At 51.0% G+C, this 17,506-nt stretch overlaps 2 protein-coding genes across 2 annotated transcripts; one reads left to right on the forward strand and one right to left on the reverse strand.

Moving 5' to 3' along the window:
• Positions 1-157: 157 nt before the first annotated feature.
• Znf296 (zinc finger protein 296) lies at positions 158-3,487 on the reverse strand. Its single transcript, XM_055615629.1, has 3 exons — positions 3,229-3,487; positions 2,744-2,887; positions 158-1,179 (listed from the first exon to the last, which is right to left on the reverse strand). Exons 1-3 carry the CDS (start codon positions 3,485-3,487, stop codon positions 236-238), a joined length of 1,347 nt encoding a protein of 448 aa, XP_055471604.1. The 3' UTR covers positions 158-235.
• Positions 3,488-7,897: 4,410 nt separating this feature from the next.
• Gemin7 (gem nuclear organelle associated protein 7) lies at positions 7,898-16,420 on the forward strand. The gene is made up of 2 exons (XM_055615471.1): positions 7,898-8,061; positions 15,608-16,420. The coding sequence occupies exon 2, from the start codon at positions 15,618-15,620 to the stop codon at positions 16,005-16,007; it is 390 nt and encodes a 129-aa protein (XP_055471446.1). The 5' UTR covers positions 7,898-8,061; positions 15,608-15,617; the 3' UTR covers positions 16,008-16,420.
• The last annotated feature ends 1,086 nt before the right edge of the window (positions 16,421-17,506 follow it).

Here is a 17,506-nt window from a genome sequence, read left to right on the forward strand (position 1 = left end):
CCCACACCAAGAACCGGGAGCACGGCTTTTTGTGCCAGTCCTCCAGTGCCCAGGGCATTCACCCCCACTCCAAACCGGTCTGTCCAGCTGTCCATACTATGGAGGGGGAGCCTCCCACCTCAGACACCTGAAGAAAGCCAGAGTTCAGGCACATGGATAAATAGAAGATGCTTTATTGACATAAAGGTGATAGAATTGTATAAAACTGTTCTCGCGCCAACGCCATCGTGGGGTCTCAGGCCATCGTGGGGTGCTTCTGCTGCAGGTGCTTATCTAGTGTGGCCTGCAGTCCAAAGGGCACATGGCAGTGTGGGCACTTGTAAAGGGTGTTGCCAGGCCCCCGACCATGCGTGCGACGGTGGCGGTTGAGCTTGCTACTCTGGGCACAGGCATAGGGACACTGGTCACAGGCGTAGGGCCGCTCCCCCGTGTGGGAGCGCCGGTGCACTGTCAGGTTACTGCTGTTGGTGAAGTGCTTCCCACAGAAGTCACAGCTGCTGCTGGAACCACTGCTCTTGCTCCTGGGCGTTGTCTTCTGGCTCTTTACAGGCTCAGTCCTCTCTGCTTTGGTAGTGGGTCCCCAGCCAACACCACTAGAACCCGCTTGAGCTCCACTGCCAGGGGCCTCAGGTTCCTGGACTCCTGCTGTGGCTGCAGCCCCAGCCTTCTCCACATTCTGGCGTGGAACTGTGCTGGCTGGAGCAGCTGCGTGGGCAGCTGGTTCAGGAGGGGCTGCTGGGGATACGCCCCGGCTATTGACTGGGGTGCAGGGACTCCCGGGTGTGGGCTGCCGGTGCGTCTTTTTGTGTCTGTTCAACTTGCTACTCTGAGTGCAGGCATAGGAACACTGGTCACAGGCATAGGGTCGCTCACCAGTGTGGGAGCGAAGATGGACCTTGAGGTTGCTGAAAGAGCTGAGGGTCTTCTTGCACACTGGGCAGGTGGGGCTCTTCCGGGCAGCACTACCCACTGCGGGGAGCTTGGTCTTAACTGGCTCCACCGCCACTGACATGGCTGCAGCCACCTCAGCCAGGCCCAGCAAGGGAGCCTCGGGGGCCTCCGATTCTGTCTGATAGATACATAGCCCGTGGTCCCACTGAGCGTGGCGTAGCAGCTTCCAAGCACTGGTGAACTGTCTGCCACAGCGGAGGCAGCTCAGAACCTTCAGCTCCTTGGATTCTGGAAGAGAGGGAGGAAGAGACAGGGAATCACTGCCAGGTTAGGAGCACCAACCCAGCAAGCCCAGAAGCCTGCAGGGGCCGCTGATGCTGCCCTCAGGGAACCTCCTGAGCTGTAAAGGGACAGGGTCTCAAAAAGCAGACCTCAGAGTGAAACCTCAGCTGGGCCTAGCACACACACTACTTAATGTCTGGATTCCAAATTAGACATTTTTCTATACTCATGGTGTAAAACTACAGGACACATCACAGACCAGTTTGACTTTGATTTAGACAGCCCAAATTGCAGACAGTCCTGGATGGGTTAGCCTTTTTGATTCCATAGGCCAAAGCTAAACAAAGCAGACTTGTCAAACTCAAGACCCTTTCTAGCTGTGTAATCTTGACCAAGACCTCGTCTCTCCGTGCCTCGGTTTTCCTAAGCTGCTAGCCTATGGGAATCTGAGGAGAACCTTCCAGGGTTGTGACCGAAAATAGGAAACAGCTGGAGCTTTGGTCCCTCTAAGCTGGCAACAAACATGAGCTGAGCCTCAGATACCAAAACACCCACAAAAAAGTAAACCAGGGGTGGTGGCACGGCACAGGCCTTTAATCAGCAATGGGGAGCAGAGGTGGACAGGTCTTTGTGAACTGGAGGCCAGCCTGGTCTACATTAGAGTTCCAGGGCAGTCAAGGATAGGTAGAGACCCTGTCTCAAAAATAACACACCAGCCCCCCTCCCGCCCAACCCTCCCCTGCCTAGGCTAGGAGGTGAGACCCTGTCTAAGAGGTTAAATGCAGCAATGACCCTTCCACTCCAAGCATCCATAAGTCACTCAGGTGATTCCATTTCAGCCCCTCCCTTAACTAAAGCTGATTGGATTATAGACCCTCCCTGGCCCAGCCCTGAATATAATTCCATTTCCCAAGTTCCACCTTGGCATCACATGAGCTGGGGGCTGGAAATTCAAGTTCAGATCAAGTCCCTGCATCTCATACCCAGCAAGAACTCACTGCACAGACCAAGTACCACACAGTTTTCATTCCTCCTCCATATACAACGCTTGAGTATCCAGCGCCCAGAGCAGGGGCTTCCCCATGCTCAGCTGGGAGATCCCAGAAAGGGGCAGAAGAGCCAGAAGCCCCCACCCTGGCTCTGAACAGTAGGTGTGGTAACCTCCATTCCTGCTGCCTACACCCGTCTCCCAGGGGCCCCTGTCCCATCCTTCTCCAGGTCCCTCTACTGCCAACCCTGGTCCAGCCACCTGGCCAGTTATTTCTGTTTATGGGGAAGGAGAAGTGAAACTAAATTAGGGGTGTATGGCAAAACCCTGGGCCAGTCTTCTGGGGCTGGCCACACCTTGTGGGTGGCCTTCCTCGGCTGCAAGCCCCCGCCCCACTTCTAGTCCCTGCCCTAGGACAGGCAAGCCCAAGCCACGCCTTGGTTCTGCCCTGAGGGGGGAGCAAGGGGAAAAGGGGAAGTAATGGTCTGTGCCCCATCTGTCCACCTTAGTCCCCTCTCCGCAGGGCAGGAAGCCCAACCTTGGATCAGAGAGGGGCACAGTATGTATCCCGACTTTTTTTACCTGAGATGGGACCGGAGCCTTGGAGGAGCTGACAGCCCAGTTTTTTGTGATCCATAAAAGCGACAATAGCCTCTAATGGGAAGGTCTGCAGGCAGCGGCCACAGGTCAACAGATCTGGGTGCTTGTTGGTCCAGGGCTGGCGGTCTGCAGGGAGGAAGCAGGTGGTAAGCGGCTGGGTGGGGCCCATCTAGGGGTGAGGGCTCCAACGTGGAGAGGGGAAACCCAGAGATCATAGGCGAGGACTGGGGAGGCCAGGCCGGTCGCGGGGCCATCCCGAAGGGAGAAGTACCTATCGGAGGGTCCCTGTGCACGCAGGAGCGACGGCTGGGAACACCAGGTGGGTCCCGAGGAAGAGAGGCACCCGCCAGAGGGTCCCGGTGCACGCAGGGGCGAGGGCTGGGGACGCCAGACGGGTTGGGCCCCTGGACAGGGAGGTACCCCCTCGAAGGTCCCGATGCGCGCAGGGGCGAGGGCTGGGAACTCACCGGAAGGCTTAAAGGTCAGCGGCATCCACGGGGCACACGTGCTGGGCGCGCCGAGGGGACACGGGACGGTGTCGAGGTTACGTTCCGCACTGAGGAGCCCCGGCATGGACAAGTCCCTCGGGAACCAGGGCCCCAGCGCCACGGCCCTCGCGTCTTGCTCCGGATTCACATCAATGACGAGGTCCGGCGTCTCCATGTCGTCGTTCTCTGGCTCGGGGTCTACACGGCGTGGCACGCGGCCGGCCTTGCGGCGGGACATGGGGCGAGGGTGCAGATCCGTGCAACCCGCTCCGCGGCCGGACGCTCAGGTGAGTGGCCCGCCGCTACCCGCGCCGAACTTTTTACACGTGCTGGCCCTGTCTGGCTCCGCCCACTGGGGGCGGGATCTTGAGAGGCCAGTCTCAGTGGTCAAACGCGACCTTCCCCTCCCAGCCTGCTGCCCGAGGACCGGTGCGCAATTTAGGCTCTCCTCGGCCGGGGTCGGTTTCACCTGGGAGGGTGCAAAGAGCTGGTCCCGAACCTACCCTACCGCTGGTGATACCCGAGGCTCAGAATGCCGCGCCTCACGCCCCGAGCGAGAAGTGCTGGACGTCTCTCACTAGACGGGAAGTATACTAAGAAAACTTCACTCTTTAAACCTTTTTCTTCCTTCCGTCCTTCCTCTCTCTCTGCCTCTCTCTCTCTCGCTCCTTTCTTTCTTTTTTCTTTTCCTTCCTTCCTTCCTTCCTTCCTTCCTTCCTTCCTCTCTTTCTTGCTTTTTTTCTTCTTTTTGTCTTTTAGGCCAGAACAGGCTTTGTAACGGATGATGAATTCGACCTTTTGGTCTTCCTGCTTCCAGCTCTCCAGCGCTGGCCTTACACCTATTTTATGTGGTCCTGGGCATCTCCTTGCACTCTTGGCAAGCACTCTCCCCACTGGGCTACATCCCAGACTGCGGCACCCCATTTCTTCAGTACTACAGTACCAGCAGTGAAGAAACCGTTGCCTAACCCTTATAACGAGGGGGTGGCAGCGAGAGCGAGACTCCGCCTAAGATGACTGTAAAGCCGGGTGCAGTGGCACACACCTCTCATCCCAGCACTCGGGAGGCAGAGGCCGGCGCGTTGCCCGGGAATTCGAACTCCAGCCTGGTCTACAGAGAGAGTTTCAGGACAGCAAGAAATCCTGTCTCGAGAAACAAACCAATCAAACAAAAAGAATGACTGTAAACCTTGACCCCCAACCCCCAACTGCACTACCCCAGTGCTCGGTGCTTCTTGGTATTCAGAGCTACTCAGGAGCCCAAGAATTACAAATTCCAGGCCAGCTGGAACTGTTTCATAGCATATAGAGTACGCTTGGTGCTGACAAGAGCCACGGGCAGAATGAAGCTGGGAAGGGGGCAAGGTTACCCCAGAAAAGGGCTTCAGTTTTCGCCCTTATACCAGGACTGAGCAAGCAGGGCAGTATGCAGGCCTGGGAAGGCGGGGTGGGCCTTGGCAATCTGTAATCTCGGCATATGGATTGTGGAGTTAAAGGCTAGTTTAGACTACATGAGACCCTGCAATAAATAAATAGACAGACAGATAGATACATAGATAGATAGATTTTTAAAAGCTGGTTTTGGTGGTACACACTGTAATCCCAGTACTCCACTCTGGAATCATAGGCAGAAAGATTGCCCAAGATTTCCTCTTCAGCCTGGTCTACACAATGAGTCCAAAGCCAACCAGGATATTATCTAGGGAGATCTTGTCTCAATAAATAAATAAATATGAACACCTGCGGTTTGTAAAGGAACCCAGAAAAGCCAGGAGCCCGACTAACAAGACGGGGAAGGGGTCAGGAACTTGGGGTGGGGGTACATCCAGGGAGTCTTTTGGCTACTCTGAGATGTGTTGGTGTTCCTGGTACCAGGGGTCTGGGAGGGTTTGAGACAAAACAGAAATATACTCTTGTACCTCAGCTTTCTTCCTAACCCCAGGCTTCCCATTAAAACCAAATGGCCAGCAGCCTTCTCTGCCTCCCTCTTGAACCCCTAAACATCCTCAGATAAGAATTCTCTCCCCTGCACACATTGGAGTGACATTGTCTCCCTGCCCCACCCCCAATCCTTTCTGGGTTCTCTTTTTTTCATGGCATCTACCATATCACAGTAAAACTGTTTGTTGAATGTCCTCCTCCACCCACCCACCACAAGCTTCCTTAGGTTAGGACCTGCCCCAGGTGTCCTCTGGCAGCTGAGTGAATTCCTAGGCTGAGCTCTGGAGTTCCTCATATTGTTATTCAGGCATGGACTCAATTGTCCTCCTGAGGGTCCTGGGCCTCCTTGGCCAACCTATCTAAAGTAGCCACACCCTGTTGAAGGCCTTGCAGATTACTCCCGATGACCTCCATTTGTTCCCAATTCCCTCACAGCCTCAGTTTCTTAAGAATTAGAAGAGGCTGGACCCAGAGGGCCACCAAAAAGCAGCTTTTGTGTTTGAAATAGGCTTTCTCTGGCTGTCCTGGAACTCGATCTGTAGACCAGACAGAACTCAGAGATCTGTCTGTCTCTGCCTCCTGAGTGCTGGGATTAAAGGTATGGCCACCATCCCTGGAACAAAGATTTTTTTGTTTTTGTTCTTCTAGACAAGGCTTCTCTGTGTAATAGCCCTGGCTGTTCTGGACTGGCTCTGTAGACCAGGCTGGCCTGGAATTCACAGAGATCCGCCTGCCTCTGCCTCCCAAGTGGTGGGATTAAAGGCATGTGCCACCACACCTGGCAAAGGTGGCTTTTTTTAATGTACTGTTAAAAATCATGAAATCAATTTATTTCATGAAATCAATCTATTTCAAAATTTTATTTTATTTATTGTGTGTGTTTGCATAAGCATGCAAGTGAAAGTCAGAGGACAACTTTTGTTGGAGTTAGGTCTCTCCTTCCACCATGTGGGTTTAGGGAATTGAACTCATGTCTTTAGGGTTGGCAGCAAGCGATTTAACCCACTGAACTGTCAAACCAGTCTTTTTTCCTACTTTTTTTTTTTTTTTTTTTTTTTAAAGACAGGGTCTCTCTGGCTGTCCTGAGACTCACTATGTAGACCAGGCTGGCCTGGAACTCATAAAATATTCATCTGGGATTAAAGAATTAAAATGCCATCTTGCCTGGCATTTTTTTTTTTTCTTTCTTCCTTTCCTATCTCCCATGCTGGCCCCGAATTCACACCAATTTTCCTCCCTCTGAACTTGCCTGATTTGATCACTGAATTTTAAGCCCCTCTTATCTTGCTATCATTATACGAATTGTCCTTGTCTCCTTTTTTGGGAGTGTAGGGGACCAGAACACAGAGCCTTGCACAGCCAAGTCCTCTATACCCGACTATATGCCCAGCCCAGCCCTTTGTCTTTGGTGGACAGGGCCAAGCTCTGTAGCACAGGCCAGACTTCAACCTGAGAGCTCCTCACTCCGGCTTCACTGAGCATCAGGTATCATTTTAGCCTTTTTTCTTGTGCTAAAGATGGAACGTTCATGCCAGGCAAGCCGAACTGAACCATGTCCCCAGTCCCTTTGAAAGATTTTCGTTTATTTATTTGCTCATTTGTAGCCTGTTTTGTTCCTCCAAACTCGAAAGAGAATGCAGGTTTTGAGAGAGCAAGATTGGGGTGTTTGTTTCTTAAACAGAGCCCCTACTCTTTCATTACTTTTTGTTCAGCGAGATGAGGAGATGAGACTCTCTTAAGTCTGGTCTGGAAATCCTTTGTCTTGCTTTTCCTGGTAACTAGGACAGGCAGGCACCCCAGCATCCATACTTTTATGATTCAATCAACAACTATGTGGGGGGGGGCACTCTTTCCAAGGGTATTTGCAGACACTAAGTGGAACTGTGGGAATAAAATAAATTCTGCATGGGCTGAGATGAGTGGGGTTTCACATTCCCCTATGCAGGGCCTCAGCTTTCCCCCCTTTGTAAATTAAGGGTTGCAGGGAGAGCCGAAGGACAAAATGAATGACCTTTGTCCATCCCAACTGCAGCACTTTGTGAGCCCTTTTCCTGGTGCATGGAGGCTGAGAGAGGATGGGAGGGGTCAGGGTCCTCCTGGAGAGGAGGGGTCGCAGCAGAGCTACCTCCCAAGTGCTGGATAGGAAATCGAGCTCTATTCTGTGAACCTGGCCTCCTTCTCTTTGTCATTTCTGCCCCCTAAATTTTCTTCTTTCTTGCCTTCTTTTATTTTTGTTTGTTTGATTTGTTTTGTTTTCTCCGAGATAGGGTTTCTGTGTAGCCTTGGCTGTCCTAGACTCGATTTGTAAACCAGACTGGCCTACAAACCCTCAAATCCGCCTGCCTCTGCCTCCCCAAAGGCAGGGATTACAGGCTTGCGCCACCATGCCTAGCTGTGATTCTGAACTTTAAAATCTTCCTGCCTAGGGCTACAATTGTGAGCCATTACTCGTTTCTTATTTCCTTTTTTTTTTTTTTTTTCCAGACTCTGTAGCTCAGGCTGTCAGGCTTCGAATTTGACAATCCTCCTGCCACACCTCCCCAGAGAGCGTTGCAGACTTCAAGCCTGGTAGCCACCATGCCCACCTTTCTGAGCCTCACTTTCGTCCTTCCTGAAGTGGACATCTTAGGCGTTCCTGTTTCTAACTCACAGGCTGGCAGAGCCCCGCGCTTGTCTGGTGACCCAAGAGCGTCCAATGAACACGTCGGGGAAGCGGCGGGGCAGGCGGAACCCAGGCTCTCGGGATTCGGGTGCCCACCCGGACCCGTGAGGCGGCTGCGCGAGCGGAACCCAGGTAGTCGGGGCTCGGTGCCTGCCGGGACCTGTGTGGCGGCGCGGGAGGAAGTGCAGCGCCTGCTGCGTTAGGCCTCGGTGAGTACTCTGTGGCCGTGGGCTGTCAGCCGCACGCGACCGGATTGGAGCTGCGGGGAAGGAACGACCTGGAGAGGGACAATGCCGGGCAGAGCGGGTGGGGTGGGCGGGGTAGAGGTGGTTGCCCTGGAGGGGGAGGTCACACTTAGAATTTGAAAAGGAGGACTCTTGGGCGGCTGGGAGGAATTAAAAGGAAACTGACCTGACCGTGGGAGCAGGGAACTGGACAGACTGCCCTCAGGCTGGCTACTCTCAGGAGGAACCTTTTAGGGAATTTGCATGGCTGGGCGGGGGTGGGGGTGGGAGTGGAAAGTTAATTTTTGGTGTGTGTGTTAATTACAGTAGGCCTCGTCTGCTAGCCTGCAAGTCCCGGTGGTAACTCAGGGATCCGCCCTCTAGGCCGATCCGTTCCTCTTTAACTTTCTTCTTGTTTTTGTTTTTGTTTTTGTTTTTGTTTTTCTGAGGCAGAATAGCAGCCCCAGGCTAGCCTTAAACTCAGTGTGGCCCTGGATAACTTTGAATTTTCCGTCTCTCTTCACCTGCCAGGGGCTGGGATAACAGGCCTGTCCTGCCACAGTTTATGCCAAACTGGTGATGGAACCCTGTTTCATGCTTGCTATACAAGTACTCTATCAAATGAACTACACCTCTAATATCCCATGCCCCCATAATCCCCCCTCCCATATAATTCAGGCTGTTGAGGGACTCTCCATGTAGCAAAGACAGAAAGGAAAAATATCTGCCCAAGACCAAGTTCCCAGCATGAAGGAAATTTAATTGCCCCAGAGGGACAGACAGAGGACAGGAAGTAAGAAGCAAAGATGGGAGATGACGGACTACAGAAAAGGGGAAGAAAACAGAGGACGAATGACTGTCTCTGGGTATAGGCCATGGCAGTTTATAAAGACACAAGGGGAAACCCCTTGTTAGGATTCAGTATTTAATTTTAATTAAATGTGTTAATTAGGTGAGCCAAGGGGGCTTTTGATTGCTGGACTTCAATAATTTGATAGCTGGACCTTGGTCAACCTCAGGAGGAGGAAGTGGCTATATAAGGAAATAGACCTTAGTGGCTGGCTTTAGGGGTATAATCTAATAGTTTTTAGCAAGGCAGAGGGCGTGGGAAGAAGGGCTTGGTTTGCCAGAGCCATGCTCACCACACTCAACCTGGCTGGAGTCCCTTCAAAAGACTGGCCTTGGTCTGATCTTTTCCTCCTGCCTCCATCTCCCAACTGCTGGATTACAGGTGTTGGCCACCACCCTAGCTCCACTCTCCTGAGGCCCTACGGAAGGCCCTGGGAACTGCTGCCTCTTCATTGACTGAAGTCAGAGTACTTAGCCAGGGATTGGGATGAATGGTTTGGACTCTAACCTCTGGGCAGGAAATCCATGGTCTCTGGATCAAAGGCTCTGAGGCTAAGCCAACCAGGAAGATGGCTGATTTTAACTGTCTTTGCCTTCTAGGACATCTTTTCCTGATTTTTCTCAAATCTTGTTAATGTTCTTTTGTCCTTTTCCTTTTTTTTTTTTTTTGGAAACAGGGTTTCTCTGTGTAGCCTTGGCTGTCCCTGGGAACTCTGTTGGACCAGGCTGGCCTCTAACTCACAGAGATCTGCCTCCCTAGTCCTGGAATTAAAGGCGTGCACCACTGCCCAGTTTTGTTTTTTCTAAGAACATGATAGCTGCTTTGTGTGCTTGACATAGGGTGTCCCACGCTGGTCTCTGAACTGATTTGTAGCCAAGGATGACCTTGAATTTTTCATCTTGTGTAGTGTAACACCACATCCTGTTTAAATGGTACTGAGGATTTAATTCAAAGCCTCTTATGTTTGCTCCAGTAGCTGGAGTGGCTACCTTTCTCTTAACACCTGCCTGAGGCCAGCCTAGCCTCAGCAAAGGGCTATCTAACCTCATTTCTCCTCCAGCTAATGGGTATTCTGGATATGATCAAACCTTCTTTAGTTAAAAAAAGAGTCTCATTATATAGTTCAGGCTAACATAAAATTTGTAATTCTTTCAACCTTTATAGATTGTATAGGTGTGTACCACCACAATCCATTCTGATGGTTTTTGTTGTTGTTGTTTGTTTTTTTTTTTTTTTTTTTTTTTTTTTTTTGGAGCAAATAAGGCTTTCCACTGGTCTTCATCTAATTCTGTCTGGGGATTTAAGATAGCTCACTGACCACTGGCCTACTACCCATCTGCCCTCCCTTAAGTGATAATAGTCCTTGCTACTAAGATGCTTTTCTTTCTTTGTTTTGTTCTTTTCTTTTCAAGACAAGGTTTCTCTGTGTAGCCTTGGCTGTCCTGGACTATCTTTGTAGATCAGGCTAGCCTCAAACTCACAGGGCTCCACCTGCCTCTGCCTCCCAGAGTGCTGGGATTATAGCAGTATTCTATCACACATGGCTAGTATGCTTTCCTTTTTTTCTTTCTTTCATTTTTTTTTTTCCAAGTTTCTCTGTGTAACATCCCTGGCTGTCATGGAACTCACTCTGTAGACCAGGCTGGCCTGGAACTCACATCGATCTGCTTGCATCTGCCTCCCAAATGCTGTGATTAAAGGCGTGTGCCACCACTACCTGGCCTAGGCTGCTTTTCTTCAAATGCTCAAATACTAACCTGGCTTGGAAAGCAGACTTAGAGCATGTGACCCCTGACTGAATTTGAATGACAGTAGGTAGATGTATTTTGTTTTGTTTTCTGGAGACAGGATTTCTCTGTGTAGCCTTGGCTGTCCTAGAACTCACAGAGATCCTCTTGCCTCTGCTTCTCTGAGTGCTGGGATTACAGGCAAGCACCACCATGCCCTGTAATTTTTAAAATGCAGGTAGCTGGACCAGGTGGTACAGTCTAAAAATCTCAGGGCCTGCCTCATTCTGGGACAGGAGGATCAAAAATTCGAAAACCTGCCTTATCTGCTGGGGAGGTGATCTTGAGTTTGATCCTAGGAACCTACTTGGTAAAAAGAGAGAACAAACTCTTGAAGGTTTGTTCTCTGACTCCCATGTCAGTAAATAAACAGAAAACAGAAGCTACAGGGTTAGTTTAAGGACAGCCTGGGCACTTAGTGAGATCCTGACTTAAAAATTGAAAAGAGGTTTTCTGGGCTAGCGTTTGGCTCAGTTGATAGAGGGCCTGTTTTGATCCCAGCACCAGATAAACAGGGTGTGGTGTCACAGGCCTATAATCCTAGCACTTGGGAAAGAGGCATTCAGATTTTGTTTCTTTGTTTTTGAAACAGGGTTTCTGTTGTAGTATTGGCTGTCCTGGACTTGCTTTGTAGAGCAGGCTGGCCTCAAACTCAGAGGGATCCACCTGCCTCTGCCTCCCCAGTGCTGGGATCAAAGGCATGTATGAGCATTGCTCATGGAGGATCGGACATTTTAGGACACCTGGACTCACATGAGCTACTGTCTCAAAACAGAAAAAAGGCTCAAGAATGTACCTTAATTATAGAGTATTTGCCTAGAATCCACCTGTGAGGGCTAGGGACATGGGTCTGTGATAGACTTGCTTAGCCTCCTGGAGGCTCTGGGTTGTCTCTCTCATACACACACCCTTGAGTGCCCTTCAGTTTAGTCTTCCCCATCTGCTTCGGGGCCTTGGAGCCTGCCTTGAAGGCTTCTTACTCAAGCGGAACACCTTTACAGGTGCTTTGCATGCCTCACACAGCGCTAATCAGCTCCTCTCTGGAGCATCAGCGTCAGTGCAGGACACGCTGACCTCTGGCTTGACTCCCTGTTTTCTTCCTCATCCCCACAGTCTATTCTCTGGACAGTAGGTATGAGGCTCCTGGGAAGGGTTAATTTGTCCCTTCCTGCTAACAGCAGTATGTCTTTCCCATGTCTCATTGTGGAGACAACCCAAGTTGTCATGAATGATGAGGCTCCATGCTTTCTGCTCAACCCCACTCCAACCTATTGTCATGCCTCAAAGTTGACCCAGGCTGGCCTCTTAACTCCAGTTTTCCTGCCTCCCCTCCCTTGTGCTGCCGCTGTAGGTGAGTGCTCCCTCCATGGCTCAGTCTCTTATTTCATCCAGGCCTGCACTCTGGTGTGACTGACCTGGAGCTATCCCTGAGCCCCTCTGGAAACCACTGTCCCCAGTCACTCCTTCCCCCAAGAGCTTACCTTCTCCACTGGTCTCTTCCCTCCAGCTCTGTCAGGATCACAGGAGCTCAGTCTACCCTGTGACCTTAAGTTTGGTCAGCTGGCCATGTCCATGCCTGTGCCTAGGGTACTAGACAAAGCTAGGTGAGGTGGTGCTTCCATGGAATTCCAGAGCTTTCCTGGAATCCTAGTATTCTCTACACTGAGGCAGGAGGACCACCTAGGCTGTAAGGTAGCATGCTGTAATCACATACACCCAAATAAATCTCCTTCCTTTTTTTTCTTTCTTTCCTGAGACAGGGTTTCCTTATGTAGCCCTGGCTGCTCTGGGCTGGCCTGGAGCTCATGGACTTTGATTACATTTCTTTATTTGTGTGGATTGAGGAAGACAGCTTTCAGGAGTTTGTTTTCTTCTTTCACCGTGGGGTCTGAACTGCCTACCTCAGACTATCAGGCCTGTCAGAAAGCACCCTTAACCTCTGAGTAGTCTCCTTGTCCCCTTATTTTGATAGTCTCTTGTAGCTCAAGCTGGCTGCAAACTGTGTGTGTAGCCGAGAATGACCTTGAACTTCTGATTCTCCTGCCTGGGCTTACAGGCGTGTACGCCCACATCCAGTGTTCTGTGGTGCTGGTGTTCAAACCCAGGGCGCCCTGCATGCTAGGGGAGCGTCTGCCCTTGCTGAGCCTCCACTTCTCTCAGAACGCTTTTAATATGTATGGGTGTCTTGCATGCATGTATGTCTGTACCATGTGAGTGCCTAGTGCCAGGGAGTCCAGAAGAGGGCATTGGATCCCCTGGAGCTGTACAGATGGTTGTGAGCCACCATGTAGGTGATGGGAGTTGAACCTGTTTTCGCAAGTGCTCTTAGTGCCTGAGTCACATCTCCAGCCCCCTCATTGTTGACTGTTTTGATGTACCAAGAGGCCAGTGGAAGCTAAAGATGCACACAGTTCCAGCACTAAGCCAAGGGCACAGGATGGCAAGTCCCAGGCCAGTACTGTCTACAGTAGAGCTGCTGGGGTCCACACAATGACAGAAAGTCTGCAGTTTCTGGAGGGAAGCCTGTGATTCCTGGGCTGGAGAAGCACCCCATCAGGAGCACACACTGTTGTAAAGGACAGATGGGAAAACGTGCTGGCACAGGACTGCAGCCTGGGGGAAGGATCACCTGAGCCCAAGAGTTCAAGACCTCATGGGGGTGGGGTTTGACAGTATAGAGTGAACAGCTACTATTTTCCCTCTGTGTTGTTTGTTTTGCTTTTTAAGACAAGGTTTCTCTGTATACCCATGGCTGTCCTAGAACTCACTCTGTAGCCCAGGCTGGCCTTGAACTCAGGGATCTACTTGCCTCTGCCTCTAGAATACTAGGATTAAAGAGTACTACACACAGCTTTGGTATGTGTGGAATCTTGGATTTGATTTGGATTTGTGTAAAACAGAATGGTATCACAGTAGTGGGGAGGTGGCAGGACGAGGGTCAGAAGTTCAAGGCTAGCCTGGGCTGTACAGGGAACTTGAAGACAGTGTGGGCTATCTGAGAAAGAAAGGAAATGATGAGGGATTAGTGAAGTGAGGGAGGAAAGTGCACTTGGGATCTCCCATGTCTCAACGGGAAGGAGTTAAGTGCAAACGTTCTTTGGTAAACTGCATTTGGCCTACTTCAGTAATCCCAAATTCGGGGGTAGAAGGAGAGAGGGGCCATGAGATGAGAAGGTGAAAAGGTCGTGTAACTGCCTTTGTGAGGCCTTCAGTTGAGGGAGGAGTCCAGGGGAAGGTCCTGAACAGAGGTCATGTTGGCATTTAGTTTTAAAAGTTTTGTTTTGTTTTACCTGTGAGTGTGTGTCTGTGTGGGTACATGTCACAGTGTGCATCCGGAGGTGGGGGAACAGGCTTTGGACTCTGTTCTCTCCTTCAACTGCGTTTGCTCTAGGAATTGAACTCTGGTTGTCAGACTTGGCAGCAAGAGCCAAGACCTGATGAGCCATTCCACTGACGCAGGAATTAGCTGTTTACAGCTTGTTCACAGCCTGTGGGGAAAACCCTGGGATGGAGTAGGCTACCCGACGTCCTCCTCCAGCTTTTATGTCCAGGAATGGGCACAGCAACTCGACATGTACCTTCATACAAACAAAACAGAACAAATAACACAAGCTTGATGGTCAGCACCTTTAATTCCAGCTCTAGGGAGGCAGTGGCAGACATATTGAGGCCAGCCTCCTCTAAGTAGTGGATTCCAGGCCAGGCAAGGTTCCACAGTGAGACCCTGTTTCAAAGAAAGGGGTTAAGGGAGAAAGATGAAAAAAAAAAAAAAAAAAAAAAAAAGAATACACCATGGCAGGGGGGGGGTTGTTCAGGAGCACAGTGGGGAGGTCACTGAGACGTCCAGACATGCTGTGGTGGTGGCTGAACACAAGAGGGGACAAAATAGGGCTGCTAACTGCAGTGGGTTTTGGGTGCTGCCGCCCTGTCTAGGTCAGGTAGGCCTTGCAGTCACAACCCTTCTGCCTTGGGATTACAGGGTGCATCACCACACTTGACCATTAGGAGGGACCTTAGGACAGTGGTGGCCTGGGATCACCAAGACAGGTTCGGGGATGTAGGGATGTCCTGTGTCCTTGTTAGCACCCCCCCCCCCAAAAGAAAAAAGGTTAGGCAGCAAGATGACTCAGTGGAAAGGCACTCAACACCAAGTTGACAATCTTCCAACTGGTAATGTCGTAGAAGGAGAAAACGGACTCTTGCAAGTTGTCGTCTGACCTTCACTTTTACATCTGTACTATGACATACACAAATAAATAAATTGAAGAACAAAAAACCCAAAATACTGCAAACCTAAAAAAAAAAATTTTTTTTTGACAAGGTTTCCTTAAGCCCAGGCTGTTTTCCTTCTGTATCTGGGTGGCAGGACTCTGGCTGACTGAGAACAGACTAGAGAGGCTTTTTTCGACGGGTTATTCTGGCTATTACCTACCCCCACAACCTTAATGAAGCTAACAAAAGTAGAGAAAAGGGGGCAGTTAGCAGAGAGTTTGCCTGTTATACAGGAGGTCCTGGCTTCCATCCCCAGCATAAACGGAATGTGGTGAAGCAAGCCTGTAATCCTGCCACCTGGTAGAGGTAGGGTCAGAAGTTCAAGGTCCTCCTTGGCTGCACAGAGTTCAAGGCCCATCTGGGCAAGGGACCTTCTCTCTTAAAGAAAAGTATCAACAAAAAAGGCAAAAGACCCCCAGATGGTTGTTAATACCTATACAGCACCTAATGGGTAGGGTGCCTGTGTGTTGGGGTCAGCTTGAGCTACCTAGCAAGACTCTGTCTCCAACAATAACAACAAAATCAAAATCTGTATTGGGGCGGAGCTGGGAAGATTGCAGGTGATGCCCAGGCATGTTCCTCCTGGAGCTGTGTGTCTTTAACCCTTCCACCTTATCCTCAGAGCCTGGGCCATGCAGAGCCAGCTGACCATTCCGGTGCCGGTGCCGGTGCTCCGCCTCCCCCGGGGCCCGGATGGCTTCAGCCGAGGCTTTGCGCCTGATGGACGCAGGATCCTCCTGAAGCCAGAAGTCGGAGAAGATGGAAGTCAAGATCCTCCAGAGTCACAGGAACAGCGGGCCCGAGCAGCTCTCCGGGAACGCTACCTCCGAAGCCTCCTAGCCATGGTGGGGCACCCTGTGAGCTTCACACTGCACGAGGGTGTGCATGTCACCGCCCAGTTTGGAGCCTCGGACCTGGATGTAGCCAATTTCTACGTGTCCCAGCTGCAGACCCCCATAGGCGTGCAGGCTGAGGCCCTGCTTCGTTGTAGTGACATCATTTCCTATACCTTCAAGCTGTAAAGACTGTCTGGTGTTTCCCTTGTAGGCATTGCCACAGTAGCCCAAATCTCTAGCTCTTCCTGGGCTCTCAAAGCAAGTTCCAGTGAACTCTGGTTTTGAACGCAGAGGACCTCCAAACCTGGTGGCACTTGCTGATGATCCCAGCTCCCTAAATTCACAGCCAGCCTATGCTACCCTGGGAGGCTGCAACCACAGACATTCTGTCTTTCTTGTTGGAAGGAATGTTCTGCCTCACAAAACTGAACTTTACAGAAATAAGGTCCTGAGGCTAGTCCCTGAAGGCTGGGGTGTGGAGGTGGGGTTCCAAGACAAACAGCCGGAACGCTGGATACAGTAGGCACTGAAGAGCTTGCAAAGTTGAGCCTCTGACACTGTCTTTCTCCTGCTGCCAAAGAAACCATCGTCCAGGGAAATACGGCTCTGGCTTTCTTTTTTAAAATTTGAATACTCTGTGGGTGATTTGCCTGCATGGATGTCGTGTACCACATGCATGTAGTGCTGGCTGAGGCCAGAAGAGGGCGCCAGGTCCAATGATCCGAGTTAGAGATGGTTGTCAGCCGCAAATGTGAGTCCACTGCAAGAGCAGCCGCTGCTCCTAACTGCTGAGCCATCTTTCCACACCCCAATCTGTTAAAACAGGGTCCGGCTATGTAGCCCAGGCTGGATTGGAATTCATGGTCCTCCTGCCTTAGCCTTCCAAGTGTGGGATCACAGGTCAAGCCACCATACTTGGCCTTTCTATCTTTTTAGTTGTTCCCTGTGGAACAACTCAATTTGTTGTTTTAAGTTTTTTTTTAACTGTAGGTGTTATGCCTGTGTGCCACATCAGTGTGGGTGCCTGTGGAGGGCAGAAGAGGGTTCTCAGGCAGCAGGAGCTAGGGTTCTAGGTGCTTGTGAGCTGCTGGACGTGGGTGCTGAGGACAGAATAGCAAATATTCTTAACTGCTGAGCTATTTCCCACGGCCTGGAGTAGTAGTTAAAAGTTAGGGCATTATCTCAGGCTTAAGCTGTGATGGCTAGGAGTCCAGATAAAAAGTATGAGGCTGCCACTGCACCTGCTGTCTTCCCAAAAAGGCTGTCATTCCCTGCACATCAAGAGATTAACCCTTACGTTTATTTTGAGGTGGTCAAAGAAGGGGCTTTTACCCGGTAGGGGCCTGGTCACAGCGTTGCGCATCTTAGGCTCCTCTGCGTGAACCAGCAGATTTGTTTTTCCCATGGCAGAGATGGGGAGTGGTGGTCACACTTGGCAGTGCCTGGGGGCAACACTGCGTTTCTGTTCCAGCTCCCAGTGAGGCAGCCTGAGTCGCCCGTTTCACGTCCTGTCACTAGAAACCTTTCAGTAGGGGGCTGGAGAGACGGCTCTGTGTAATAGCACTGTCTGCTCTTCAAGAGTCCTGAGTTCAACTCCCAGCAACCACATGGTGGCTCACAACCATCCTATACTGGAGTCTGGTGCCCTCTTCTGGCGTGCAGGTGTACATCAATTCAGCACCCAT

Source organism: Psammomys obesus, unplaced genomic scaffold (genome assembly GCF_907164565.1).
Source record: "Psammomys obesus unplaced genomic scaffold, mPsaObe1.curated_primary_1811, whole genome shotgun sequence".
Lineage (NCBI taxonomy): Eukaryota > Metazoa > Chordata > Mammalia > Rodentia > Muridae > Psammomys > Psammomys obesus.

What these genes read in the sequence shown, in the direction of transcription:
- Gemin7 (XM_055615471.1), top strand. Translation starts at nt 15,618, where the DNA reads ATGCAGAGCCAGCTGACCATTCCGGTGCCGGTGCCGGTGCTCCGCCTC.
- Znf296 (XM_055615629.1), bottom strand. Translation starts at nt 3,487, where the DNA reads ATGTCCCGCCGCAAGGCCGGCCGCGTGCCACGCCGTGTAGACCCCGAG. An exon ending in GCTGACCTTTAAGCCTTCCG is followed by an intron (nt 2,888 to 3,228) that starts GTGAGTTCCCAG and finishes TCCTCCCTGCAG; the next exon opens with ACCGCCAGCCCTGGACCAAC. An exon ending in AGGCTCCGGTCCCATCTCAG is followed by an intron (nt 1,180 to 2,743) that starts GTAAAAAAAGTC and finishes CCTCTCTTCCAG; the next exon opens with AATCCAAGGAGCTGAAGGTT.